A 26,588-nucleotide genomic window follows, 5' to 3' on the forward strand; every position below is an offset into this window, starting at 1 on the left:
TCAGCAGCGAACATCCCCACTTCTAACCTTATGATGGAGGGAAGATTATTAATGAAGCAGCTGAAGGTGAATAGGCCTAGGGCACTAACCTGAGGAAATCCTGGACTGAGATGATTGACCAACAACCACAACAATTTTCATTTGTGTTCAGTATGACTCCAACCAGTTCACCACCACCACCCCCCCTCCCCCAAATTCCCACTGACCCCAGTTTTGCTAGGATTCCTTGATGCCACATTTGTTCAAATGCTGCCTTGATGTCAAGGACAGTCACTCTCACCTCACCTCGATTTCAGCTTTTTTGTCCATGTTTGGACCAAAAAAAAGCTTAATGAAGCCAGGAGCTGAGTGGCCCTGGTGGAATCCAAATTGAGCATCAATGAGCAGGTTCTAGTTGAGTAAGTGTTGCTTGATAACACTGTGGATGACCCCTTCCATCACTTTGCTGACAATCTTTGAGACACAGGAAAGTACTACACTTAACTCTGCACAATTTAGGTCAAAGCCATAGGAAACAGGATTGCAAAAGCAAAGTGCACATCCTGTCCTCAGAGGATTGCTCACTGTCATGATATGAAACATAACCAGTTAAAATTAGTGAACCAGATATACAAGTGCTGCTGCTCAGGTAGTCCCATCACTTCCTTTGAAAGGAGGCCAACTTCCTTAGAAGGAAGGCAGACAAACTTTCATTTAAATTGCATCTTTTACATCCCTGAGATGTCCCAAACAGCTTCTCAGTCACTTAACTATTTTTGAAGTGTAGTAACTGATTTCTAGGCAAACAGAAGTCTATTTGCACACAGAAAGGTAATGAGAGGAATAACCAATTAGTTAAGCTGGTGGTGCTGTTGCCAAAGCTTGAACATGGGCCAGGGCACCAAGAGAAGTCCCTTTTTGAAATGTGACATGGGGTGTTTCAGCCAGACATTAGGTTAAGACTTTCAGTTTAACATTGCATCCAAAGAGTTGACACCTCTGACAATGCAGCACAGCCTCAGTACTGCAGTGAAGCATCAGCCACTACCAACTCCAAAAGGCGAGTGCACTACCACTGAACTGAGCTGACAACTTGCTGTTTATCAAAAGCCCAGTAATTGAACATCACCAGAATAGATGTGTATGGAATACAGACCATTTTTGTCCAAAAAGATGTTTATCAGGTCAGGCCTGGAACATGTCACAAGTGATCAAGTATGAGACAAGATCTATCTTCTTTTTGCATTAAAAGAAAACAGGCTTTACCAGACACTGGAGCATTAGCCTTTATATAATATATATATATATATTTGTTTTAAGTCTATTAGCATTTTCATAAGTCCTTCTACTTCAACTTATTAGTAGGAAGGGAGTGGAGTGAAAGGGTGGAAGAAATAGGCAATCGACAGAAATCACTGTCAATTCTTAGAGAAGCTCCATCCGAAATAACCTCCTTTACTATTTACTCCTTATACATTATGGATTGTGGCTCCAAACAAACATTTGGCCATAAACTGTCAAAATTAAGTTCAGAGGGCAGAATTTTTAGCCCCTGTTGGCGCAAGAACAGAAGTTGATGTGCATGAGAAATTTCACACCATAGGCCTGTGTCCCAGTTCCCTGACCTCAAAAGCGGTCGAGTCATTTTCCCTGGAGGTGGGATAGGGAAAAGTGGGTAGGCTATTAAGCCAATTAAAGTCCTATTAAGGTCTGTTAATGTAGGCTACTGGGATTTTCACATCCACTGGTTCCACGTCCCTGCAGGTGGTGGTGGGAGATCAGCACTTCAGGCAGGCTTAGAGATCCCCGCTGAGGAACACAGTTGACATTTCGAGTCCGTATGACTCTTCTTCAGAACTAAGGAAATAGAGAAAATGAGGTGAAATATAAGCTGGTAGAGGAGGGTGGGACAGGTAGAGCTGGATAGAGGGCCAGTGATAGGTGGAGGCAAAGAAGAGATTGCCAAATATGTCATAGACAAAAGGACAAAGGGGTGTTGAATGTGGTGATATTATCTAAGGAATGTGCTAATGGGGACATTAAGGGTAGCAAGCAGGACAAGCAAGTGGCAGATGGCCCTAGTGGTGGTGGGGATAAAACAATAGATCGAAATAAATTTAATTATAGGTGGGAAAAGAAATTTTTTTTTTTTAAATTATAAATTATTGGAAAAAAGGGGATCAGAAAGGGGGTGGGGATGGAGGAGAGAGTTCATGATCTGAAGTTGTTGAACTCAATATTAAGTCCGGAAGGCTGTAAAGTGCCTAGTTAGAAGATGAGGTGGTGTTCCTCCAGTTTGTGCCGAGCTTCACTGGAACATTGCAGCAGGCCAAGGACAGACATGTGGGCATGAGAGCAGGGTGGTAAGTTGAAATGGCAAGCGACAGGGAGGTCTGGGTCATGTTTGCGGACAGACCGAAGGTGTTCTGCAAAGCGGTCACCCAGTCTGCGTTTGGTCTCTCCAATGTATAGGAGACCGCATTGGAAGCAGCGAATGCAGTAGACTAAATTGAGGGAAGTGCAAGTGAAATGCTGCTTCACTTGAAAGGAGTGTTTGGGCACTTGAACGGTGAGCAGGGGGTAAGTAAAGGGGCAGATGTTGCACCTTCTGCGGTTGCATGGGAAGGTGCCTTGGGAGGGGGTTGAGCTGTAGGGGGTGATGGAGGAGTGAACCAGGGTATCCCGGAGAGAAGAATCCCTGCGGAAAGCTGCCGGGGGTGAGGGGGGGTTGGTGTGGATGAAGGGAAGATGTGTTTGGTGGTGGCATCATGTTGGAGTTGGCAGAAATGGCAGAGGATGATTCTTTGAACGCGGAGGCTGGTGGGGTGATAATTGAGGACAAGGGGAACCCTATCATGATGAGGATGGAGGTCCCTCCCAGAACCCCCTTTTCCCAATAGTTTATAATTTAAAAAAAGTTGTTTTCCCACCTATTTTTAGATTTATTTCTATCTATTGTTTTATCTCCACCTTTTAGCCCATTTCGATCCCTTCCCCCCACCCCACCCCTAGGGCTATCTGCCACTTGCTTGTCCTGTTTACTACCCTTAATGTCCCCATTAGCACAATCCTTAGATAACATCACCACTGTCAACACTCCTTTGTCCTTTTGTCTGTGACATCTTTGGAAACCTCTTCTTTGCCTTCAATTACCACTGGCCCTCAATGCGGCTGTACCTGACCCCGCCCCCCTCTACCAGCTTATATTTCACCTCATTTCTCTATTTCCTTAGTTCTGATGAAGAGTCATATGGACTTGAAACGTCAACTGTGTTCCCCTCTGCAGATGCTGTCAGACCTGCTGAGTTTTTCCAGCTATTTTTGTTTCAGATTTCCAGCATCCGCAGTATTTTGCTTTTACCTTAGAGATCTCCTCTGTCTGCCTGGATGCAGCAGTAACCACAAGCCACCATGTAGAAGAACTCCCTCCTCCCATAGTGGAGGCATGATGCAAAGGCCATTTTTTATTTTCAATTTAAAAAAGTTGGAGATAGGTGCCTCCATTTTGTGGCGCTCTCCCAACTTACCTTGAATTGCATCTCGCTGCTTTCGAGCTGGGGGCTCCAATTGGCCCGCTAGTTCAGCGACAGTGGCCGACTTCCTTAATCAGATAGTGAGCTCACCCTCTGGCCATGAATTGGCCAAATCGAGGAAAATCACATCAAGTGACTGTTTCCCACAGCCTGGGCTCAAAACTCTATTTGAACCTGACAGCAGAGTTCAAAAGCCTGCAGAGAAAATCCTTCCCAGAGAGAATGCAAGTTAATGTTATTGAAGCAATATGGTAGTAGTCAAAGAAAACTAAATTGTCAAATGTTGACTCTTCCTAAACTTTGTCTGCAAATTGGAAATAAACTGAATGAACAATGACAGTAACTTGGATGTTACACAATCCTTGGACAACCACACGTTTTCACTTCTTTCATCCAGAACACCATGCATGAAATATTCTACCATAGCGATAGGACTATTGCAGTGAAATTGGCTTAATGAACATGAAGGGCATCAGATAATCCAAATAGAAGCCAGAAATATTACTGTTTAGCTTTTTAATTGCAGCACAAGTAGACAATATTTAATTGCTGCAGGATCTGCATCAGCTCATGCTTGAAGGAAGAGGATCTTTTAAAGAGTTCTTCCATTCAAATTGAAAAATGCTCTTCAATTATGGTCATTTAAGTATTAGCATTTAAACATTGATTTTATAACTTGAACTGATACCCTCTGGTTCCTCCTATAGGTACCCAGCACTAATAACCTATCCAGTTATGAATCTAATCCTTTATTATTTATAGGCCTCATTTATAGGCTTACACTTTCCTCTAGTCAAAAAGCCTTAGTCCCCAAGCTTGTGATAACTCAAGACCCTTAAACTAGGCATCAATTGTCCCATCCAGGGCCTTGCTATCTTGCACCTTGTGCCTGGACCAAAGCTAGGCATAGTATTGTAGAAGTGCTGAAACCAAAGCTTTAAAACAAGGTAAGGATTGTACATTTAATGATGCTAATTATACACACTATTAGTATTTGCTTTCACAATACCCTCTTGTCACGAGTCATGGAACTTCATTGTTTTACAAACTACAACTCTGGCTTAATGATAACATTCTCTATTCAGAGTCAGAAGATGTAAGGAATTCAAACCCAACTCCAGAAAATCCCAGACGTACTTGTAAAACACCAAACAAAACATCTGTTAGATGTGATTCCGCGATTGGGCAGCACTTGCTGAACGAGCCTGAGTATGTTAATAGCTTCACTAACAACCAATTTAAGATGATCAGTCAAGTTTGTAATGTGACTCATTTCCACCTGTTAGAAGCACATTTTCATGCACAGGGACCCACTGTCTGCAAAGAAAAGGGATATGTTCAAGCTTTGTGCCTTTATCGAGTTACCTGGGAGCTTGGGGAGTCTATAGTACCCCATTGCTTTCTCCAAAGTGACACCTTGGCCAAAGATGACTTGCCAAACAATCAGCAACCTTTTCTCCTGTAGTATAAATTGTTGATAGTTTGAAATTTGGCATCCTTGCATTTATACTGATGAGCGCACAACAAAAAGTCTCTTTTCAGCAATATGCTCTAGCATTGCATTTTCAGCAATATTAACTATGAGGTTACAGTCAAAGCTGTCAAGATGACTCCCCACATGAAGGCCCAATTGAATCTCAGGGTCACATACAGGACCAAATTCGGAGTAATAATCTCCCCCAGTATCTTCTGTAGCATGCTGCAAGGAAACATATTTATAATATAAATAAATACTTCAACCTGACCCCTCTCAAAGCTTAGTTGACCATTACTAGGCTACTGGTCCCTAGGAAATTAAGTTCCCTTATAAATTGTGGCCAGAATGCCTCAGAATCATGGAATGGTTGTAGCACAGGAGGTCATTCAGTCTATCACATCTGTGCTGGCGCTCTGAAGGAGAATTCACCTAGTGCCACTCCCCTGCCTTATCCCTGTAGCCCTGTATTTTTTTCCTTTTCAGATAATGATCCAATTCCCTTATGAAAGCTTCAATTGACTGTGCTTCCATCTCAGGCAGTCCATTCCAGATTCTAACCAATTGATGCATGAAAACGATTTTCCTCATGTCACCATTGCTTCTTTTGGTTCTCCAGTTTTCCACCAATGGGAACAGTTTCTCTCGATTTACTCTGTCCAGACCTTTCATGATTTTGAACACCTCTATCAAATTTCCTCTCAGCCTCTTCTCCAAGGAAAACAGTCCCAACTTCTCCAATTTATCTACGTAACCAAAGTTCCTCATCGCTGGAACTATTCTCGTGAATCTTTTCTGCATGTCTAATGCTTCCCATCCTTCCTAAAGTGTGGTGCCCAGAACTGGACACAATACTCCAGTCGAGGTTGAACCAGTGTTTTATACAAGTTTAACATAACTTCCATGCTTTCTTGTTCTATGCCCCCATTGACAAAGCCCAGGATGCCATATGCTTCATTACTGCCCTCAACCCATCTTGCCAACTTCAATGATTTATGCACATTTATGTACCCAGGTCCCTTTGCTCCCACAACCCCTTTACAATTGTTCCCTTCAAATCATCTCCTTGCATTCTTCTGATCAGAATGAACCACTTCCACATTTCTCTGCATTAAATTTCATCTGCCACTTGTCTGCCTTTTCCACCAACCTGTTTATGTCCTTTTGAAGTTCTACACTACCCTCCTCATGAGGATATAAATGGCCTACCCCTTATCCCGAGATTAAGACTGAAATGCGGAGGAATTTCTTCACTCAGAGGGTGGTGAATCTTTGGAATTCTCTACCCCACATGGCTGTGGAAGCTAAATCAATGAGCATGTTCAAGACAGAAATAGATTTCTGGAGGCTAATGACACCAAGGGGTATGGAGATAGTGCAGGGAAGTAGCAGAGGTAGATGATCAGCCCTGGTCTAATTCAATGGCAGAGCAGGTTTATCACCTTTAAGTACAGGCAGCCTATCCAATACCTCCACCTTATCACTTTTAAATCTTAAGTGTCTGGACTATACCCTCTTTCAACATGAACTGGACAGCATCTTCTTCCTCAGCAAAGTTGATGCACACAAAGTTTTCATTTATTACCCCAGCCATGCCTCCTGTCTCCAAGTGTAAATCTTCTTGTTGATCTCTAATCCATCTCACTGCTCCTCTTATTATCCTTTTACAATTTATAAAGACGACTTACGGATTTCCTTTAACGTTAACTGCTAGTCTCCTCATATACTCTCTTTGCTTCTCATATTTGCTTTTTCAATTCCCTTCAGCCTTCTAGATTCTGCCCATTTCTCAACTGTGTTATACATCTGAAATAAGCACACTTTTTCATCTTAATCTCCATCTCATGTGTCATCCAGGGGGCTCTCAATTTGTTTGCCCTGCCTTACCCCTTTGTGGGAATATACCATGACTGTATCTGAACTCTTCTCTTTAAAAGGCAACCCTTCACTCATTTACACTTTTGCCTGCTCATCTTTGATTCCAATTTATCTGGGCCAGATCTATTCTTACCCAATTGAAGTTGGCTTGCCACCAGTTAATTATTCCTACTCTAGATTGTTCCTTGTCATTAGTTTGGCTATAGAAAAGGACACAATGATCAACGTTTCCCTCCTGACACTTGATCCACTTGGCTCTACTCATTCACAAGAACGAGGTCCAGCAATGCCTGCTTTCTTGTTGGACTGGAACCATTGCTGTAGAAAATTCTCCTGAAAATACTCTGGGAACTCTTGCCCCTATCTGGCCTTACACTACTACTATCCCAGTCTATATTTGGATTATTAAAGTCCCCCATTATAGCTACTCTATACCTCTTACACTTCTCTGTAATTTCCTTGCAAATTTGTTCCTCTTCACCTTTTCCCACTGGTTGATGACCACACCAAACACTAATTGCACCTTGTTTGTTCCTTAGCTCCAGCCAAATAGATTCCGTCCTTGATCTCTCTGGGACACTCTTTATTGCCAGCACTGTAATGTTCTCCTTTATCAATACTGCCACCTCCTTTTTTTGCTAACTTTCCTGAAAGCCTTGTATCCAGGAATACCTAATAGCCAGTCCTGCCCCTCTTGGAGCCAGGTCTCTTATTGCCACAACATATTTCCACTTGGGTATCTTATTTACCACATTCTGCATATTCACCTACATGCACTGTAATCCTAACTTAATCTTTATTACTTTCTCTCTTTCGCTGAACCCACCTAATACCTTATTATTTCCTACTCTAGTACCATCTGTCACTCCTAATATTCTTTGCACCTTAGTATCCCTCTCTACCATTACCTCCTGGTTCCCTCATCCCTGCCAAGTTAGTTTAAACCATCCCCAATGACAAATCACCCTGCAAGGAAATTGGTCCCAGCTCTGTTTAGGTGCAATCCCTCCAGTCTGTACAGGTCCCACCTCCCTAAGAACTGATCCCAATGCCCCAAAATCTAAAGCTTGCCCTCCAACCACTCATTTTCTGCTCCACCCTCATTTCTATACTCACTTACCTGTCGTACTGGGAGTAATTCAGAGATTGCTACTTATGAGGAAATTAGCAAGCAGGACCTATCGAGCTCCCTAAATTATGACTGAAGGACTACATCCCTCTTTCTATCCATGTCATTTGTACTGATGTGGACCATGAGCGCTGGCTGTTCAATCTTTTCCCCTCAGGATGCCCAGCAACCAGTGACACCTTCGACTCGCAAACCAGGAAGGCAATATACCATCCTCAATTTACATCTGTGGCCACAGAGATGCCAATCTCTTCCCCTAATTATCAAATCTCTTATTGTTCTTTTAGTTTCTTCATGCCACCCTGTACAGCTGAGCCAGCTACGGTGTCACAGGCCTGGCCCTAGCTGCACTTCCTAGATGAATCAACATTTTTATTAGTTCTCAGAACTGACTACTTGTTGGAAAGTGAGATGCACTCAGGGGACTCCTGCGCAAACTGCCCATTTCTTCTTGACTGCCTGGTGGTCACCCATTCCTCCTCTCCCTGGATTCTCAAGTTGTGGAGTAACCACATCTATAAACATGCTATACAAAGCTCTCAACCTCACGCTGCAGTGACACCACCTACTCCTCAAGCTCCAGAATCCAGAGCCCAAGCTGCTGCAGCTTACAACGCTTCCTGCACATATCGTTATCCAGGACATAGGAAATGTCTTGGGATTTCACACATGCAACAGGGTGTGCAATTAGGGGCCAGTGCTGCCCTGCCATTCCTCTCTATATATATTTTAATAAAATCTACTACTTAAAAAAAGACTCACCAGCTACTCACTTCTCTTTTTCTCCTGGCACTTAAATATATGGAGGTTAAGTGAAATACTTTACTTAGCCTTTATAAATATCTTTAGTCTAATTTCCTAATTTTGGAGAAAGGTAAGCAAAGCTACAATACTCACACCAATCAACTTGAAGCCTTCTTGTGATGTCACAGTTAGATTCCTTTTTCCTCTCACTTCATACGCCTCCTGCTCTTCTTGATAGGGGCCCAGGTTAACCAGCCTATTAACTAGCATCACAATGTTGGACATATAGCTTTATTCAACTGTACTCAAGTGACTTCAGCTCTACATCACAGACAAATACCTCTTTCCAGGATAACTGTCCCCACGTAGAGTTCCGTCATCTACTTTTTAATCCTGTTCTTTTGCAAGCTCTCATTTCCCTTTAGCCAAAAGTCTGCCTCAAAATTTGAAGATGGAGAAGGCTCCAACTCTTTGCCGTGTTGAGCCCTAGAGTTACTCCAGTGCCCCTGAAGTACATCTGGCATGCCTGCTTCAGCTGAGGATGTTACAAGTCATGATGTTCAACAGTTTGATCAAAACCTTTTACAACTGATGGGCACTCATCTGCTTCAGTGATGACACAAATCAAATCATTTAAAACTCCACGCTTGTTAAGCATTAGTGGTTCCCTCCTTCTGAGGTGGACATGGCGGTGGGGAATACAGATGGTGGTGGTGGGAGAGAAATAGTACTTGTAGTGGTGTTTGTTCTCGTTGTGGTAGGCTCACACCCAGTTCCAGTCTACTGGCCCCCAATTCAAAACAGAACTTGCCTCAGAGCTACTTGTATCTAATTTCCCCATGCTTCTACCATTGGATTAAATGCTAAACCAAAGAGGTTGCTATGCTTCAAGACACTGAAATGCACCTTTTCTTCTGAATATCGGCCCTTTTCTCAAATTAATTAACAAGCATAATTTCATAAATTAGTTAACAAGTAGCACCTAAGACTTCAGTCGGCAGTGTGAAGACAAACCTTTTGTGCAAACCTGAAAACATATGAATGCAACAAGTCTCAAGTTGTTCTTTATCCTCCTATTGTTCTTAGTCAATTATACTTTTCATTTTAAAATGAAACCCAGAAAACTCAGTGAAAACAAAATGTTTTAGATTGGGTCAGCTTTAAAGAGGCTTCAAGTAAAAGGCTTAAACAAACATTTTGAGAAGAAGCAGACAAGTGGCAGATGAAGTTCAATGCAGAGAAGAAGTGAGAAGTGATTTATTTTGGCAGGAAGAACATGGAGAGACAGTATAAAATAAAGGGAGAAACTCTAAAGGAGCTGCAGGAACAAAAGAACTTCAGTGTATATGTACACGTCATTGAAGATGGCAGGGCATGTTGAGAGGCAAGTTAATAAAGCATATAGCACCTTAGGCTTTATTAATATGGACATTGAGTACAAGAGTGAGGAGGTCATGTTGAACTTGTATAAGACATGAGTTAGGCCTCATCTGGAGTACTCGTCTGGTTCTGGGCACCATACTTGAGGAAGGATGTGAAGGCAGTAGAGAGACTACAGAAGAGATTCATAAGAATGGTTCCAGGGATAAACAACTGTAGCTATGAGGATAGATTGGAGAGGTTGGGTCTGTTTTCTTTGGAGAAAAGGTTGAGAGGAGACTTGATGGAGGTGTTCAAGATCCTGAGGGGTATGGGCAGGGTAAATAGCGAGAAAATGTTTCCACTTGAGAGCATCAAGAACGAGAAGGCAGAGATTCAAAATAATTGGCAAAAGGAGTAAAAATGCAAGGACATTTTTTTTTCAGAGGGTGGCTGCAGTCTGAATGAACTTCCTGAGAGGGTGGTGGAGGCAGGTTCAATCGAGGTATTCAAAAGGGAATTGGATTGCTATCTGAAAAGGTGGAATGTGCAAGGTTACAGGGATGGGTTGAAAGAGTGGGGCTGGGTGGAGCACTCTTTCAGAGAACCAGTGCAGACTCTATGGGCTGAATGGCCTCCTTCTGTACTGTGAAGATTCTGTGATTCTGTGAATGCATGACTAGCTTTGAATTGTCAGTTAGCAGAATGATGTAAGATGCTGGAGACAGATCGTTTCTCATTCTATCCTAGTTTGTAAGGCAAGAGGACAGTATATTTTATTTCCTTCCCATCTCTTCTGAAGGTACCGACAATTATTCAGGTGTTGATTCTACAAGGGCAATGTCACTGTCTGTGACCTTGCCCATGCGATTATTATCCATCTATTAGCCTAAACAGCGAGTGTCAGAATGATATTTGATACTAAAGATGACACAGTTAACCCCCATCCAGTCACCAGCAGACATCCAGACACATGTAATCCCAGCAGTTGGTTGATATTTCTTCCCCTTAACCCTAGGAACAGAGACAAAATGTAGTCCCTAGAGACCAGCTATTTTGAGATAAATTGAAGATCAGACCTAGGATTGCCTTGGTTTATTTGGCTCATTGAATAAACGCAGGTCACTGGAAGGCCAGGGTTTTGTATTTATCTCAAGATTCAAGAGTTCATGGTCAGTTAGAAATTAATATAATACATGGTTTAGTTTTAAACACATTGTGCATTTGTTTTAACTGGAATAATTAAACTATTCCTATGCTAGTCAACATGGAGAACATTACATCCAGAAAGCAATCTGAAATAATGACTGAAGACGGCAATAACCAAGCAGTGTTACTAAGTAAATATGCAAATATCTTAGTTTGTAATTTACGGATTCCCATTAAGCTGACAAGTAGCTTCACTGTACAAACTCAAGTAAAGGATTACTTCACTGCTGGCTGCAATTGACCTAATGACATGACTGAGAGACAGTCATCATCATTTGTTTTCACTAGAATTATTACAACCATACTAGCTCTTAAGGCCTTTTGTTGTTTTATCTCCATTTTTTTCAGACTGATTTCTGCTGGCAGGAGGGTCAGTAACCAGAGGTTGCAGATTTAAGACGATTGGCAAAAAAGTCAGGGAAGGAGAATAATTTTTTTTTGCTTTTTATCATGATCTGGAATGCACTGCCTGAAAAGGCAGTGGAAGCAGATTCAATAATAACTAGATAACTACTTCAAAAAAGGAAACATTTGCAGGACTATGGGGAAAGAACAAGGGAGTGGGACCAAGTCGATAGCTTTCAAACAGCCGACACAGGCAGGATGGGCTGAATGTCCTCCCCATGCGATATAATTCTTTAATTAAACAATCACAAGACAGAGCTGCTCCTCAAACTCAAAATGGCATGCAAAAGATGTACAATTTGCATGCGTAAAAAGAAATCTTAAAAATTTCAAAGCAATTGCAAAAGTATGCGTACTGTTTTCCAAACTCATCATTATGAAATTAAGATGCTCAGGCCAATGTATAACTGCCTAAAGCTGGGCATGTAATTGGCAATTAATGCAATCTACACAACTATAATATGGCAACTATAGTCCTTCACAGCAGTACATAGAAAATTTTAATTCCCCATCAAGGCCTTCATTTAATCATTACATTACTATCATCTAATGACAAGCAGTTGACCCAGTAGCTGGATGCAAACTTCTTTTTAGGGGTGAAAGTCAGATTGGTTTGTGGGAGTTGCAAGATGCAAACATGTATGATAGTTCTATGAAATTATTTGTCTTACTCTGGAAAGCCAACCTTGATCAATATGGCAAGATCACTGAGGGGCAGAATTGCTAACTTCTCTAAAAATGAGATTGCAATTAACAGTTGAATTACCTCCAGTGGCTACCAAAAGGCTCTCTTTCTTCTCCTTTTCAAAACGTGTTGCCATCTCTTCTTGTGATGCTTCTTCCTCTTCGTTCTCCTCCTGAAGTCTCTTCATTCTCTCCATAAGAGCCTCCAATTCACTGACCGAGTCTGAAGTCTACAAGCCAATAAATAAATATTTTAGAGCTATTCTGGATTAGAGGACAATGGCATTCTGGCCAAGATTGAGAAACTAAATACTTAAATTACTTCAGCTAATAAGATTTTGCTTAATTAGAAGCTGTAGAATTAAATTCTTGTGATATCTCCTGTATGGGAGAGTTATGAACTTAATGCAACATTCTGAAAATGAAAAATGCATAAATAAGAAAAGGGAATAACTTTCTGAACTATTGTCCTGAAATAAGTTGATGGAAAGTACATGTTTGGTAAAAGGAGATGTCTTTCGAAATTATGCTGAAAGGAAAAACAAACTCATGACCCATGGGATCATGCAGAGATTACCAGAGGATTAGTGTAGAATTTTTATCCAGGAAAAAAAGTGTTTCTATTGAGTAAAGGGTTAATGTTTGTTAATTAGACAATATGTTAGTGATGCTGTAAGCATGACATCAGATCAGATGACCAAGGGATTCCAAAGCAGGTCACAGAACAGTATGAAGAGAGACTAATGTTTCTTATCATGTGGTTTTGGTTGCAAATAAATAGTTTTTAAGAAAAACTTAACAAAGCCCATGTCCAAGTCTCTCACCATATAAGAGGAACCTCATCCAACCCAAAACCAACACAGAGCTTAGGTCAATGATCTAAACCAGTTTCCTTTCCTTGATGATGTGCTTTGCAAGTAACTCTTATTTGATTCCTACTAGTGTATCTTCCTCTTGGGTTCTGGATGAAAATATTAAAAAGCATACAGCCCTAGTCCAAGATCCAAAGATTTTTCTGCTTGTGGACTTGAAAAAAGTGACCTCCCCAGCTCTGAAAATCTATCATAAAATAGGATTCAGATGTATACTTCAAGAAGATTGCACTCTCCTTTCTACCAGTTGAGGGTTTTCATTATTTCTAAAAACAATGTTTAATGCATCAGACCTGTGATTGCCTAACTACAGATAAAGGCTCAAGTATGGAAACTGAATCATATCCTCCAAAAAGGCCCTCAGCTACAGCGCCAGGAAGTTCCCTTTCAAAAAAAAGGTATACACATTTCAATGGGGAGGGCAATGAGGTGGAGATTTAAGTAATAGGGAAAGATGAGTGAGACCAGAAATCATTTTAAATGATTAATTACATGGAGTTTGGAAGACAGTTACATTTCTATTCTTAATCTGAATTAGCTGAAGTAGCAAGCATAAAGTTTGGAAGTCACCAAAGAACAAAGGTGAGACTGGGCACAAGGGACCAATTATAGGCCTAACTAATTGTCAACCCCCAGAAAATTCATGGAGCTACAAGTATTTAGCAGTTTGATACTCACCAAGTGTTACAAATATTATACAGATGATTGAAAGAAATTCTCTATCATTTAAAGCTTGCTTTTAATTCCATAAATTTAATTTATTTAACCTCCATGCAGGTTTGCTGATCAGGAAATACATAGATTAGTAATCCTTGGCCTCCTCACTGATATACAAGGTCAATATACACTCAACTCTTTCCTGCTGGAGGGTATTCTTCATTATTTCATGAAGCAAGAGTCCATCACATCACTGGAACAATGCCTCCAGGTTACAACAACAGTTCAACTTTCTTTTGGCAATACAGTAATTAGAAGCTGGATTTTCCATGAGTTGGACTGACTTGAGCGCCCTTTAAAATGGCAGGTACGTGTAGATTCAAGGAATCCTGACCTCATTCCCCATGGTTTTTGATTTCCGGGTGTGCCTGTCAAGGGTGTGGGAGGGCCGAGCCGGGAATTTTGCTGACTCCTGCTATCCGCTTCAAGGATGAAAATCCAGCCCTATATACTTTAAAAATTAGCAGAGACAAGAGTTTTATCCCTGCAGACAGCCCACTATTTATAAAAGACTTTCTAGAAGCACTGTATTGAGGCAGATTCTAAAAAAATCACTTAGATCTAACACAGGTTTGTTTCTGTTGGATCTATGTAAAGATGACGTGGATCCTCTCAATTTAGTCCGATATGTTAAAACACAGCTAAATTACCTCTGAAAATTTTATTTCTTTAGATGAATTACTGAACGTGTCACTGGTTTCTTAAAGTTTGCCCCTCCTGAAACCAAATGGAGATTTGATGAGCATCTTATGAAGATAATTCCTTTTTATTGGAAGATAATCCCTGCAAATGGTGGAAAATAATTCAGAACCTAAATTTACAGCAAGAAAAATAAACCCTGATCAGTCAGCAAATTTGGATTGTGTATGCTTAGCTGAGTGTTCAGGAATCAATTAGAGTATTAAAATACCTGAGCCCCAGGGGAAACATGACTGATCTCATCCAATGGCGGGATACGCTTTCTGAGATTAATTTAAAGAAAGATAAAAATGTTTGGGCACAAATTTCAGCGTCCATATGTTTAGGTGACTCATTCTGACGCATGGGCATTTTTTCTGGATTTCTAAAACTGTTTTTATTGAATTTAAATTCTTCAGTGCCCCGAGGCAGCTCTCTGCCTTCAGGGAGCTTTCATTCCACACTTCCCCGTGCCGACTTCAGCGCTCGCCCTCCTCCCGCACCTACTCTGGCAGCGCTGAACCTTTTGGTGTGCATTTCACACTGGCTGGCTGTTAATTAGCCAGCCAGCATGAAATCACGGTCAGGGGCTAATCGTGGACGGCAGTCTGTTCCCGGGCCCGCTGATCGTGGCTGTCCGCCAAACCGATCCTGCCCAATTACGCAAGATTAAGAGATTTCAGGTGCTTGCAGCTTCAGCTATTGATACTTTAAAGGGTCTGAATGATTGTCACTTATTGGGCTGTAGTAAAAATAAGTTTTTTTAAGAAAGTATAAAGTTATCGATGAATGATTGCGCTTCTTTAAAGTTATTTTGTACATCCTGTCACTATAGGGTTACAATGCAGTCCATAGTGGGTGAAAAGGAATGGAAATGCCATAGCTTGGCATGTGGGGGACATGAGGGGCCATAGGGATTGTTTGTGGAGGCATATGTTGGCATGGGGGCATGAAGACCACTTTTTGAACAGACCATTCAAAAGGTATCCTCATGTAGGTGATGATTCATGACACCTGAGGTGTCATGAACCACGACTCTTTGAAAACCTGGCCTGACTCCATGAAAACTGCAGAGGACAAGGACATGCCATTCCCCGCAATGCAGCCGGCCAGGTCAGGAGTGCAGGGTATGGGGTCAAACCAACTCACAACCTTAAACAGCACTGTTAAAAAATCATAAACCCCAGGAATGGGGTTAAGAATTCCAGAATCAGGACCCAACTGCCATTTTTAAAAGGGCTCGCAAATCATCCTGATTTGACGAAAATCCATTAACTGTGGCCTTGTACAAATTCTCTGTCCTATTGGTCTGGATCATGAAAAAAAAATTGAATTCTTTTTCCAATCTTGTTATCTGGAATCTTGCGGATTAATTTTTCATCCCATCCTCATCATTTTACATTTATTCTTTCTAGCTGCAGACATATACAGAGGCTCAAATCAGTAACAAAACAGAAGTGTAATGAGGTCTATGATAATATCTCAAGTGAGCATGAAACTTAGCTAGTGAGAATGAGACACAGAAGAAGGAATGAAGCCGAGAAAATGCAACCATTGGGTCCCCCTAGTTTCTGGGCCAAAGAACTGAACACTCAAATTTATTGTACAGCTGCTTCTGAAAATTGGATTGCCCCAGTGGTAGAATTAAAAAGCATTCAATTCAGGAATTGTACATTCTGGAAACACCAAAGCAGCTGTTTTAACTTCAAGGTCAAATTATCTTTTATTCATTCAGTAAAATAATCTTCTTTTTAAAGAGGGATTTTGATTACTCTAAGGATAAAACAATTAAAAACAAATTAACTTAATTTCATGGTCTATTTAAACATTATATATGCGAATAAAAGTGAATTAGAATCCTTGTTTGTTTACACTAACCCCAGGACTGCTGCACATAAATATGACCTCTTCCACGTTGCTCTCATTGCTGGCATTGCACAGACAGAAGTTGCTGATGGCTGGTGTTCTATCTTGGTCAATCTCTGGATTAATGCCACTTCCAAAGACAAAGCTTGCCAATGCATGATAATGTGCCAACAGGACCATGGCATGTACCAACTCAGCAAGGGACCAACTGTTCTCCCCAGTTTTTAGCAATCTCTAAAAATGAAAACACAAAAGAATAACATGAGCAATGTTTCTTTGCTCACTCAAACCCTACACAATTGAACTATTTCTGCAATACACCCACATTTTTTCATAATATTAGTCAAATTAACACTTATGGGCCTCAATGCTAAAGAGGTCACTGAAGTATACGGCTTTTATGGTATGAGCACTAAGATGAAACACTTCAATTATTGAAAATATTTTTATCCACAAATTCATAAATCAAACTTTGGACAATATACAGACAGAAGCAGTCAAATAGCACATCCAATACAAAATTGTTTCAGACACAAAATATTATGCATCTTAAAAATGTTAGATGGCTCAGGAAGAGAGAATGGTCTGTAATTGAATGGTAATTTGAATGATCCAGGTTCAAATTTATACCAGGAATTTTATTTCTAGAGGAATAGAATTGAAAAAAAATCAAGTTATGCTAAACCTGTATCAAACCTTGGTTAGACCACACTACCAGAGTACATGCCATATTATAAAAAGGATATAAGGCACTGGAATGGGTGCAGAGAAGTTTTACAAGGATGATAACAGAAATGAATAGGTATAACTATCAGGAAAGGATTGGCAGGTTGGGTTTCTCTTCTCGTGAAGAAGCAGGTTGAGGGGTAACCTAACAGAGGTATTTAAAATTATGAAAGGCTTTGACAGAGTGCTTGCAGGGAGAATGTTTCCACTTGACAGGTAGAGTGGAATTAGTGGCCATCAATAGAAAATAGTCACCAAGAAATCCAACAGGGATTTCTGAAGAAATGTCTTCACCCAAGCAGCGGAAAGAATGCGGGACTCGCCAGGGAGAGGTTGAAGCAAACAGTGCAAATGCATTGAAGGGGAAAATAGACAAGCATGAGGGGGAAGGGAATAGATAATTATGATGGTAGATTTTGATGAGAAAAGATGGAGGAGGTTCAAGTGGAGCATGAACTGGTTACACTGGATGGCTATTTTCTGTGCTATAAATGATTACATAATCAGATGTAAATTCAGTCTGATCTATCCTTGGCTCCCTCCTATTTCTCATCTACATGTTGCCCCTTGACAACATTATCCAAAAACACATTAAGTTCCACACATGCTGACAACACCAAACTCTGCCTTATTACCACCTCTCTCGACCCCTCTAGTTCTGATTTTTAACACTGCTTGTCCAACATCCAGTATCAAATATGCAATAATTTCCTCCAATTAAAGCCTTCGTCTTCTGTCCTGGTCATGTCCTCTCTCCCTAGCAACCGTGAGGCTGAACCGGATTGATCACAACTTTGGCATCCTATTTGACACAGAAGAAGTAGTGAGCTTATGACTACATATCCATTCCTTAACCAAGATCACCTACTTCCATCTCTGCCACAGTGTCCATCTTCATCTCAGCTAATTTGCTGCTGAAAACCTCAGCCATCTTTGCTCATTTCTAGACTGGCTCTTCAGCCAGCCTCCCATCTTCTGCCCTCCATAAGCCTAAGATCATTCAAAACTCTATTGCCCATATCCCAACTTGCATCAAATTCATTCACTTATTTGGGAACTTGCTGGCCTCCATTGACTTCTGGTCTGAAAACACCTCAACTTTATAATTCTAATCTTTGATTTCAAACCCCTCTATGGTCTTGCCCCATCCTCATCACAACTTCCTCCTGCTCTGCAACCCTCCTTGATCTCTGCGTTTCTCCCAATTTTAATCGCTCTCCACGATTGATGGTCATAGCTTCACTTGCCTAAGCCCCAAACTTAAACTTTCTCTCCAAGCCTCTCCACTTCCCTCTCAAGAAGCTCTTTAAAATGCACCATATTGACTAAGTTTTGGTCATCTGCCCTAATATATCAGTTTACATGGCTCTATATGATTTCAGATGGGTTGATAATTCCCTGCTGTTGCCCTGAACAATCTCCTGCTAAATGGAGAGTCAGGGTAGTGGAGGCATGGTGGGAAGTTAGGTAAGTTTCCCCAAGCTTGGTCACTATCCAAATATACTAAGCTATCAATTACTAGAAATAGAGATTTTTTAGAAAACTAATATTGACAAGATGTCTCTCCATAGAAGTCGAGAGAAGAATCAAATTTGGCAAATCATATACCAGTTGATTGCCCATGAAGTCCATGTAATCTTATGTGGGATTAGGAGATCTGGAGATAATTGGACCAAAGAATACAGACATAATTTAGTCCCCATTTTAAGGTCATATATACCCTTCTTATTTTTATATTTGTTGATTTGATATTAAACAACAAGACTTGTGGCAATTTGGAAAGCAGAGAAGCATAGTTGATTGGAGAAGGGTTTCTTCAGTAGATGCCAGGGAGCTCAGCAATGCAACATTTAGTTCCTACAGCACCATCACAGGAAGGAGGGTGTAATTACAGGATAACAGGTTCTGTTACAAATGTGAGCATGAGGATTTATAATGGAAGCGTACACAGATACAATTTTTTTTAAGTTGAAATGTTGCACAGAGAATGAAGACATATGAAGTAGTCAGGTAAAGCAGGGTTAGAGGGCAGTGTGAACATCAGGACTGATGGGAGGAGGAGCAATTTTAGTTTTCCACAACCTCCTCAGATGAGTGGGAGGAAGCCAGCAGTTTGTGATTAAGGGTGGAATTCACTGCTTGTGGGTTGGGGATGGTCACAGGTTGAATGGACAAAAGTAATGCTTGGTAGAAGGGGTGGCAAAGACCTAAATGCAGATGAGTGGTGATGGTGGTGGGTGGGGGGGATTGGGGTACAGGCCAGGGAAGTGTAGGCAAAATGCAGTCAGTGGAGGACTATCACAAAGGCTTATTTACTGCACAAAGTGCAGAAGCTGTTTAGTTGAAGGGATGCAAATGAAAAAGGAAGAGGAATAGAATTGGTGGCTGAGTAACCCAAAGAACTGCCAAGCAGGTACACTAGCAAGCATGTTGGCACGTTCAAATTTGTGCCACTAGCAGCTGAAGGCAAGTTCTGGGATTACTGGCTGAACCGAGGTGGGAAAAGGAGGTGGTGACAACACTATGGGCAGAATTGTCTGCCTGCCGGGCGGGCCCAACCCAATCTCCAGTGGGTGGGGATCTGATCCCCACCGGAGAAGCGGGCTCCGCTGCCATTTTACGTGGCCAGGCCAATTAAGGCCCGCCCAGCGTGACGTCCGGTGGGAAGCGCTATGCGCTTCCTGTGCGGGTGGGGGAGGATTCCCCAAAAGCGAGAGTACGCTCTTTCACGCATGCACACGAAAGAGCACACATCTCCCTGAGGCTAAGTGCTGCCTCAGGGAGATCGCTGACAGTTTTAAAAACAATGTCACGTGAGATGGGACGTTCTTAAATTACACTAAAACTTTATTAAACTTTTTAAATCCCTACATGAAATCTCATCCCACTGCTGGATGAGGTTTTCATGTTTTTCCTAATTCCCGCCAGGACTCCTGGCCTGCCCGCCAACCTTAAGGTTGGACAAGCAGGTCCTTTAATTGTTTTAATGATCCTGTCAATGGCCTCAATTGGCCATTGACAGGTCGGTGGGCCCACAGCTGATTTTGCTGCAGGCCTGCCTTCCTGAAAATTTAAAGGGGGTGGGATGACATCAGGGAACCCCATGATGTCATCCTGCATCATTTTATGTGTCGGTGAGTGGGCCCCGCCCCCTGCTCACTGACGGCATAATTCAGCCCCATGAGAAAAACTGAAAACTAGCTTGCAGAGCCCTCGGCAGTCAAGAGTCTTCTTGTTGAATCAACTCTCAGTAGGTAGCAGCCGCTGTACCCTAATACTGTACAATAACTAACCAGGATAACAGGAATCACATTATAATAGGTTTCCATAGATCGAATTGTATGAATCAATCCAACTTAAAACAAAATAGATTCCACTCAGTATTTTCAATAGATATAATACTGTACTTGATAAGTGTAATATTTATTGAAAAGGAAACAAAAATATGGATCTGTAGAACATTTTATTAGAATTAAGATTACTATATACCATACCTAACCAGTCTGCAAATATTTTTATACAAATTCTGAACCCAAACAGAAACAACACACTTAAAATGCTGTATACAAAAGAAATTAAACTTCCTGAATATCCCATTATGGGCTGAAGAGTGTGACACTGTGGATTAGATAACAATTGATTTTGTTATTTGACCTGTTTTGAATTCTACTTTGAATACACTGGTATGAAGGGCAAGTTGGCTAAAAATAGAGCTTGGAAAACTAAATTAAAAGATATGATGGCAGATATGCAGTTGGAATACAACATGGCGAAATGTGAAGTTAGCCAGTTTGGTAGGAAAGTAGGCAAGTATAATATCTTTAAGTGTTGACAACTGGAGATGTTGCTATTTAGAGGGACCTAGGAGTCCTTGTATACAAATCACAAGGTTAACATGCATACAAATTAGAAGTAAGGGTAGGCCACTTGGCCCCTCAAGCCTGCTCCACCATTCAATAGGATAGCGGCTGATCTGATTGTAGCCTCACCTCCACATTCCCTACATTTCACCCCCTTGCTTATCAAGAATTTATCCTTGCCTTAAAAAATTTCAAAGACTCTGCTTCCACCACCATTTGAGGAAGAGAATTCCAAAAACTCATGATCCTCAAAGAAAATTCTCCTCCTTTGCCTTAAATGGGTGATCCCTTCTTTTAAAAAAATGGGTTCAAAAGGTTTAAATCTTTGAAATTTTCTACCCCAGGCAGCTATGGATGCTTATTGAGTACATTCAAAATAGAAGAAGTTAATAGATTTAGTACAAATGGACTAAATAATGCCTTCTACCAAGTGTTACTTTTGTCCATTAGTACTTTTGGCTATTCCCCAAAGGGAAACTTGGCCAAGTTATCACAATGATTTGCAATTTGCATTTTATTGCATAAAGGTATGTATGCTGAAGTCAGAAGTAAAAGATTCCACTATCACTTCTGGAGATTTTAAATTAAAACATTTATTAACAAAAGAAAAAAAACTTAAATACACAGAATTATATCTACACAGTTAAATTTAGTTTTATAACATTTCTCAAAAGATTTCTACTTAACTAGACTCAAAAATAAATACCCTTTTCAGGCAACAATCCCAACAGATTCTTAACTATAAAACATCCAGTAATATTTCTGCAAGGCACCCATTGTTACTATAAAAGGAAGGTATTTCACAGGGCTTCCCGCTCCCATGACAATGGAAATCCAAGGCTAAAAAACAAAACCTTGCTTTCTGGAACAAGCAAGCATTTCTCGGGAGTGACGAGAGGCTGTTTTTCTACAGGCCTGTCTTTGCACAGCCCACCTTTCAAGATCTCACATGGTCGCTCGCCCTTATACAAGTTTCAATCTTCCCTTAAATATATTTTTTCTCTTTATATCTCTAAACCCATCGTTCTAAACTCTCTTTGGAAGTTACCTTTCCCAGAATATAAAAATCTTTCATGCTGTCATTATGGCCAGTACTAAAGAAAAATAAACTTAACTTTGCCTTATTTATTTGCAATTTTTGCCAGTTGTAAAACTTCCTATTATGCCTTTTTGAAATTCAACAGCTAACAATTCATTCCCCACTTATCTCCTAATGAAAATTTCCATTCATCCTGTATCTACTGGGATCTCATCTTAGGTCACCCATCTCCATTTCAAAATGCCTGTTTTTACACCTAATCCCTTTGATGATTTAAACCTTGCAGTCTGAATGTCATTAAATTACACACAGACACACTCCTATTTCTTACTCTTGGATACCCACTTTGTGTGAGGACCCAAACCATCTTAATCTAGTTACATATGTGAGAGATTGAATTTAGTTGCAAGGGCCTCTGATGGGCAGAATGAAAACATTTATACTGGCACGCAGATTCATGTGGCTTCCTCTGAAGTTGGGTCAGTTTCGCTAAGGAAGCTATGGCTTAGTGCAATATTTGGTGTGAGAAAGATTAATGTTGGCACAGGATGGGAAAGAATGAACAATTGATGCCTTCTTCAGAAGATAAATAGGTTTTATCGAGCACAAAAGATTTCCCTTTTACCTGAATTTAAAAGCCATGTGGTTGAAATTTGTCATTTGACATTTCAACATAATGATTGAAAAAAAATATAACAGGAGTAAGTAGGGCATTGTTTGTTGCGAAACATCATGTTTAGATCGGTTATTCATTTATCTTCAGCTAAATGAAAATGACCTGCTCGTGATCGTTTTTTTAAAAAGGGGAAGAGAAGGTTGCACCATGATGGAGCAGCAAAGAAAAAAAAAATGTTGAAACCTCCGGATTCACCCAAAATGGAAAATGGAAGAGATAAAAGAAAGCCCATGAAAAATACAGAAATTGTTAGCAATGCACCATAAGGCAACAAGCATACAAAAACGGATAGGTATCATAAAAAAGTTAGCAGTTAAGTTTCCGCCGATGCTGCTAGACCTGCTGAGTTTTTCCAGGTAATTCTGTTTTTGTTTTGGATTTCCAGCGTCCGCAGTTTTTTTGTTTTTAGCAGTTAAGATGTTATCTTGCATAAACAACATTTTCCATACCAATTTCTGAAAAACCAAATCAGCTTTTCATTCAGCGCAGACATATAGTTAGAGGACAAACAATGTCAAGACTATAAAGTCTGTTAAGGGCCTATAATCAATCAAAAGCACGTCATCTGTTCAAGGTTTACCTTGATGTGTTCCTTTGTGATCAGCCAGGGTCTGTGTGCAAGGATTTTGTTGACTTCATTGATGTTTCTCAGTTTCTGTGGGACATACTCTAAACCATTTAGCCACTCTGCATCTCCACCCACCTGCAAGAACTCACTGACATGAGTGTTTACCAGATGGGAGCACTGGTGCCTGGCAGTAGCCTAGTTAGGAAAGGTCACAAAAAGCATAAAGGTACAAGGTCATAAAAAGCATAAAGGAACAGAGTCATAAATACTTTCATTCTGACAATGAAAAAGATGTGATTATTGTAGATTTTGAACATGTAGTGTTTTTTTAAAGCAGTGAGAGATATTCTGTAACTGTAAACCTCAGATCATCACTGCTATTAGATTACAGGTAGAAAGTCTCAATTTCTACTGCTTTTTGAGATTCCCTTTGTGCAATGGCAACAATTAATACAGAAAAACAACAGATTTTTGAGATAAACGAAGTAAAAAATTTGATACTATCATGTGCTTTATCCTCAGAGTAGGCAGAAAGTTCAAATTAATGTCAAAAGTCTTGGGAACCTTTTGTTCAATGTTACAAAAGGAAGGAGCTGCTCTTGTTTTAAATCAGCTTCATTCTTGTCCAATGGCACTATAACTCTGCAGCAGCCTGACTCCATAAAAACAACTCTGTGGCTGACAACAGGATTTAAAAGGGAAGCAGACCAGAAATAGCAAAGTCTTCATGATGCCTCAAAAAAAATTTAAAGTGCATTTTTTTTGCTGACAAGGATCAAAAAGAATTCTTTGCATACAGAAAGGCTGTACTAGACTTTCATTCAAGTTTTGCAGCTGTCATTTGGATTAAAACTAATCAGACGTGGATTGTATTCTAGGATTTTGTAAGTGAATGGTTATCAAAAGCCTTCTTATCCTCAGTGATTAAATAAACCCTGCACTTATGTTATCCCTTTTAAAATGTTACATATAAATCGCAACTCTGAACAAACCAATTACTGCATTCACTCAGCAATTGCTTAGCCAGTGGATTTTAGATAACAGTTGGCAAAATCTGATGTAGCTGCCCTTTCCCTTATTAACCCCTACCTCAGTGAATTAATGATGATAAAAAGGAGGAATGCAATGAAGATACAATTATTAGTGGTTACTTATTCAGTAACATACCAAGCACCAGCAGAGAACATGAATATGATGTATTAATCCCATGTACAAAGATCACTTATAAGCATGAGACATTAAAAAAAGAAAAACACATTAAAGTGAGTATAGTCCTCGGAGGTTCGTGTTTCCTTATAAGTGACTGTACTGCATGCATGGCCATTTCCTTTAGACAGCCACTTTCAAAAATGGATTGCAAATGAAATAAATCTCATTTAAAAACTCCAATGTAAAAGAAAGAGTTTGTATTTACAGCATCTGTTACTAAGTCATGATACCCCAAAGTGCTTTACAGCTAATTAAGTACTTTTGTAGTCACTGATGTAATATAGGGAAAACAAACCTGCTCAGCAAGGTCCCACAAACAGGCAATTAGATAACGACTGCATAATTTGTTTTAGTCATGGTGCTTGAGGGACCAACACTGGGGAGCCATAACACTGGGAGAACATCTTTCCTAATACCGTAATGGGATCTTTTACTTACACATCTGAGGGGACACGCAGTGCCATTGTTAGGCATCTCACCCGAAAGAGGTCACCTCAGACACTCAGTACTGGACCAATGTATCAGCCTAGATTATGCGCTCAAATTGATGGAGCGGGATGTGAATTCACAACCTTCTGACACAGACGCAGTTAGAGTGCTACCACTGAGCTAATGTTGACATTGTAAAACGTTCCCAAGTGTCAAACAAGTTAAAGATCTGAAAATGTGTTGACTCTGTTATATGGTAATGTACAAACAGGAAATTAAGTGGTGTGTAAAATCGTCAATAAAGTAACTGCATTTTACAATTTGTTTCGTGCAATTATTTAAAAACGCTGCAATAACTTTGACGCATGATTAAATACTTAGCAGTTGTATTCAGTTTGCTTTACCATTATTGCCAAGTAATGCCTGTATTCAAAGGGGAGCGGTCCGTCCATGCGCAGTATGTAATACTGGGTCCGGAGAAAGGATTCTAAATATTGAGGGTGTAAACCCATGATTCGTGTGGTGTTGTCAAGGCATCCTGTGGTGGAGTATTCTTCCAGAAATAGCAAGTTGGTATGGCCATCTACAGGATTATCTTGGGTAATCTATAAAAGGAAGGCAACAATAGCAAAATCATAGAATGATTACAGCACAGGAGGACAACATTCAGCCCAGTAGGTCCATGCCAGCTCTCTGCAAGAGCAATTTTGTTAGTCCCACTCCTCCACCCCTGCAAATCTTCTCTGTGGGTGCTTATCCAATTCAGTTTTGAAAGACACTATTGAATCTTCTGCAATCAACCATTCCTGATCCCAGCCACTCGCTGATTTAAGGTTTTTCCTAATGTCGCCATTGATTCTTTTGCCAATCAGCTTAAATCAGTGGTCTCTAGTTCTCCTCTTTTCCACCAATGAGAATGATTTCTCTGTCTACTCTGTGTAGACCCCTCATGATTTTGAATACCTCGATCAAATCTCCTCTCAGTCGTCTCTTTTCCCAGAATGCCAGCTTCTCTAATCTATCCACATAAATGAAGTCCCTCATCCCTGGAACCATTCTTGCAAATCTCTTCTGAACTCTCTCTAAAGCCTTCACATCCCCCCTAAAGTGCAATGCCTAGAATTGGATTCAATACTCCAGTTGAGGCCGAACCAGTGCTTTATATAAGGTTCACCATAATTTTATTGCTTTTGTACTCTAAGCCTCTATTTATTAAGACCAGGATTCCATATGTCCTTAACCAATTTCTCAATTTGCCTTGTAACATTCAATGATTTGTGCACATATACCCCCTGATTTTTATGTTCCTACAACACTTTTAGAACGATATCCTTTAGTTATATTACCTTTCCTTGTTTTGCAAATATGTATAATTTCACACTTTCACATGTCCCATTCCACCAGTCTATGAAGTCTACCTCTAATCTCCTTTTATTCCATGGACCTCAAAGTTGCTGGCAAGTTTATTATACGGCACATCATCAAAAGCCCTATGGAAGTCCATGAACGTGATCTTGTGAAAGTCCACGTCACTTGCCGACATGACTATTCCCT

The 26,588-nt window shown here is 40.4% G+C and overlaps 1 protein-coding gene across 3 annotated transcripts in view; it reads right to left on the bottom strand.

Annotated features, from left to right (window-relative positions):
- LOC121283839 (sestrin-3-like) overlaps positions 1 to 26,588 on the bottom strand; it is a 117,932-nt gene that overhangs the window by 25,726 nt on the left and 65,618 nt on the right. For all 3 annotated transcript variants that reach the window (XM_041198619.1, XM_041198618.1, XM_041198620.1), the window contains exons 4-7: positions 25,439 to 25,639; positions 23,409 to 23,591; positions 16,540 to 16,761; positions 12,477 to 12,624 (exon numbers count right to left, since the gene is read on the bottom strand). In XM_041198619.1, coding sequence (XP_041054553.1) covers positions 12,477 to 12,624; positions 16,540 to 16,761; positions 23,409 to 23,591; positions 25,439 to 25,639 — 754 coding nt within the window. The remainder of the gene's footprint in view (positions 1 to 12,476; positions 12,625 to 16,539; positions 16,762 to 23,408; positions 23,592 to 25,438; positions 25,640 to 26,588) is intronic.

This window comes from Carcharodon carcharias, chromosome 11 (assembly GCF_017639515.1).
Source record: "Carcharodon carcharias isolate sCarCar2 chromosome 11, sCarCar2.pri, whole genome shotgun sequence".
NCBI lineage: Eukaryota > Metazoa > Chordata > Chondrichthyes > Lamniformes > Lamnidae > Carcharodon > Carcharodon carcharias.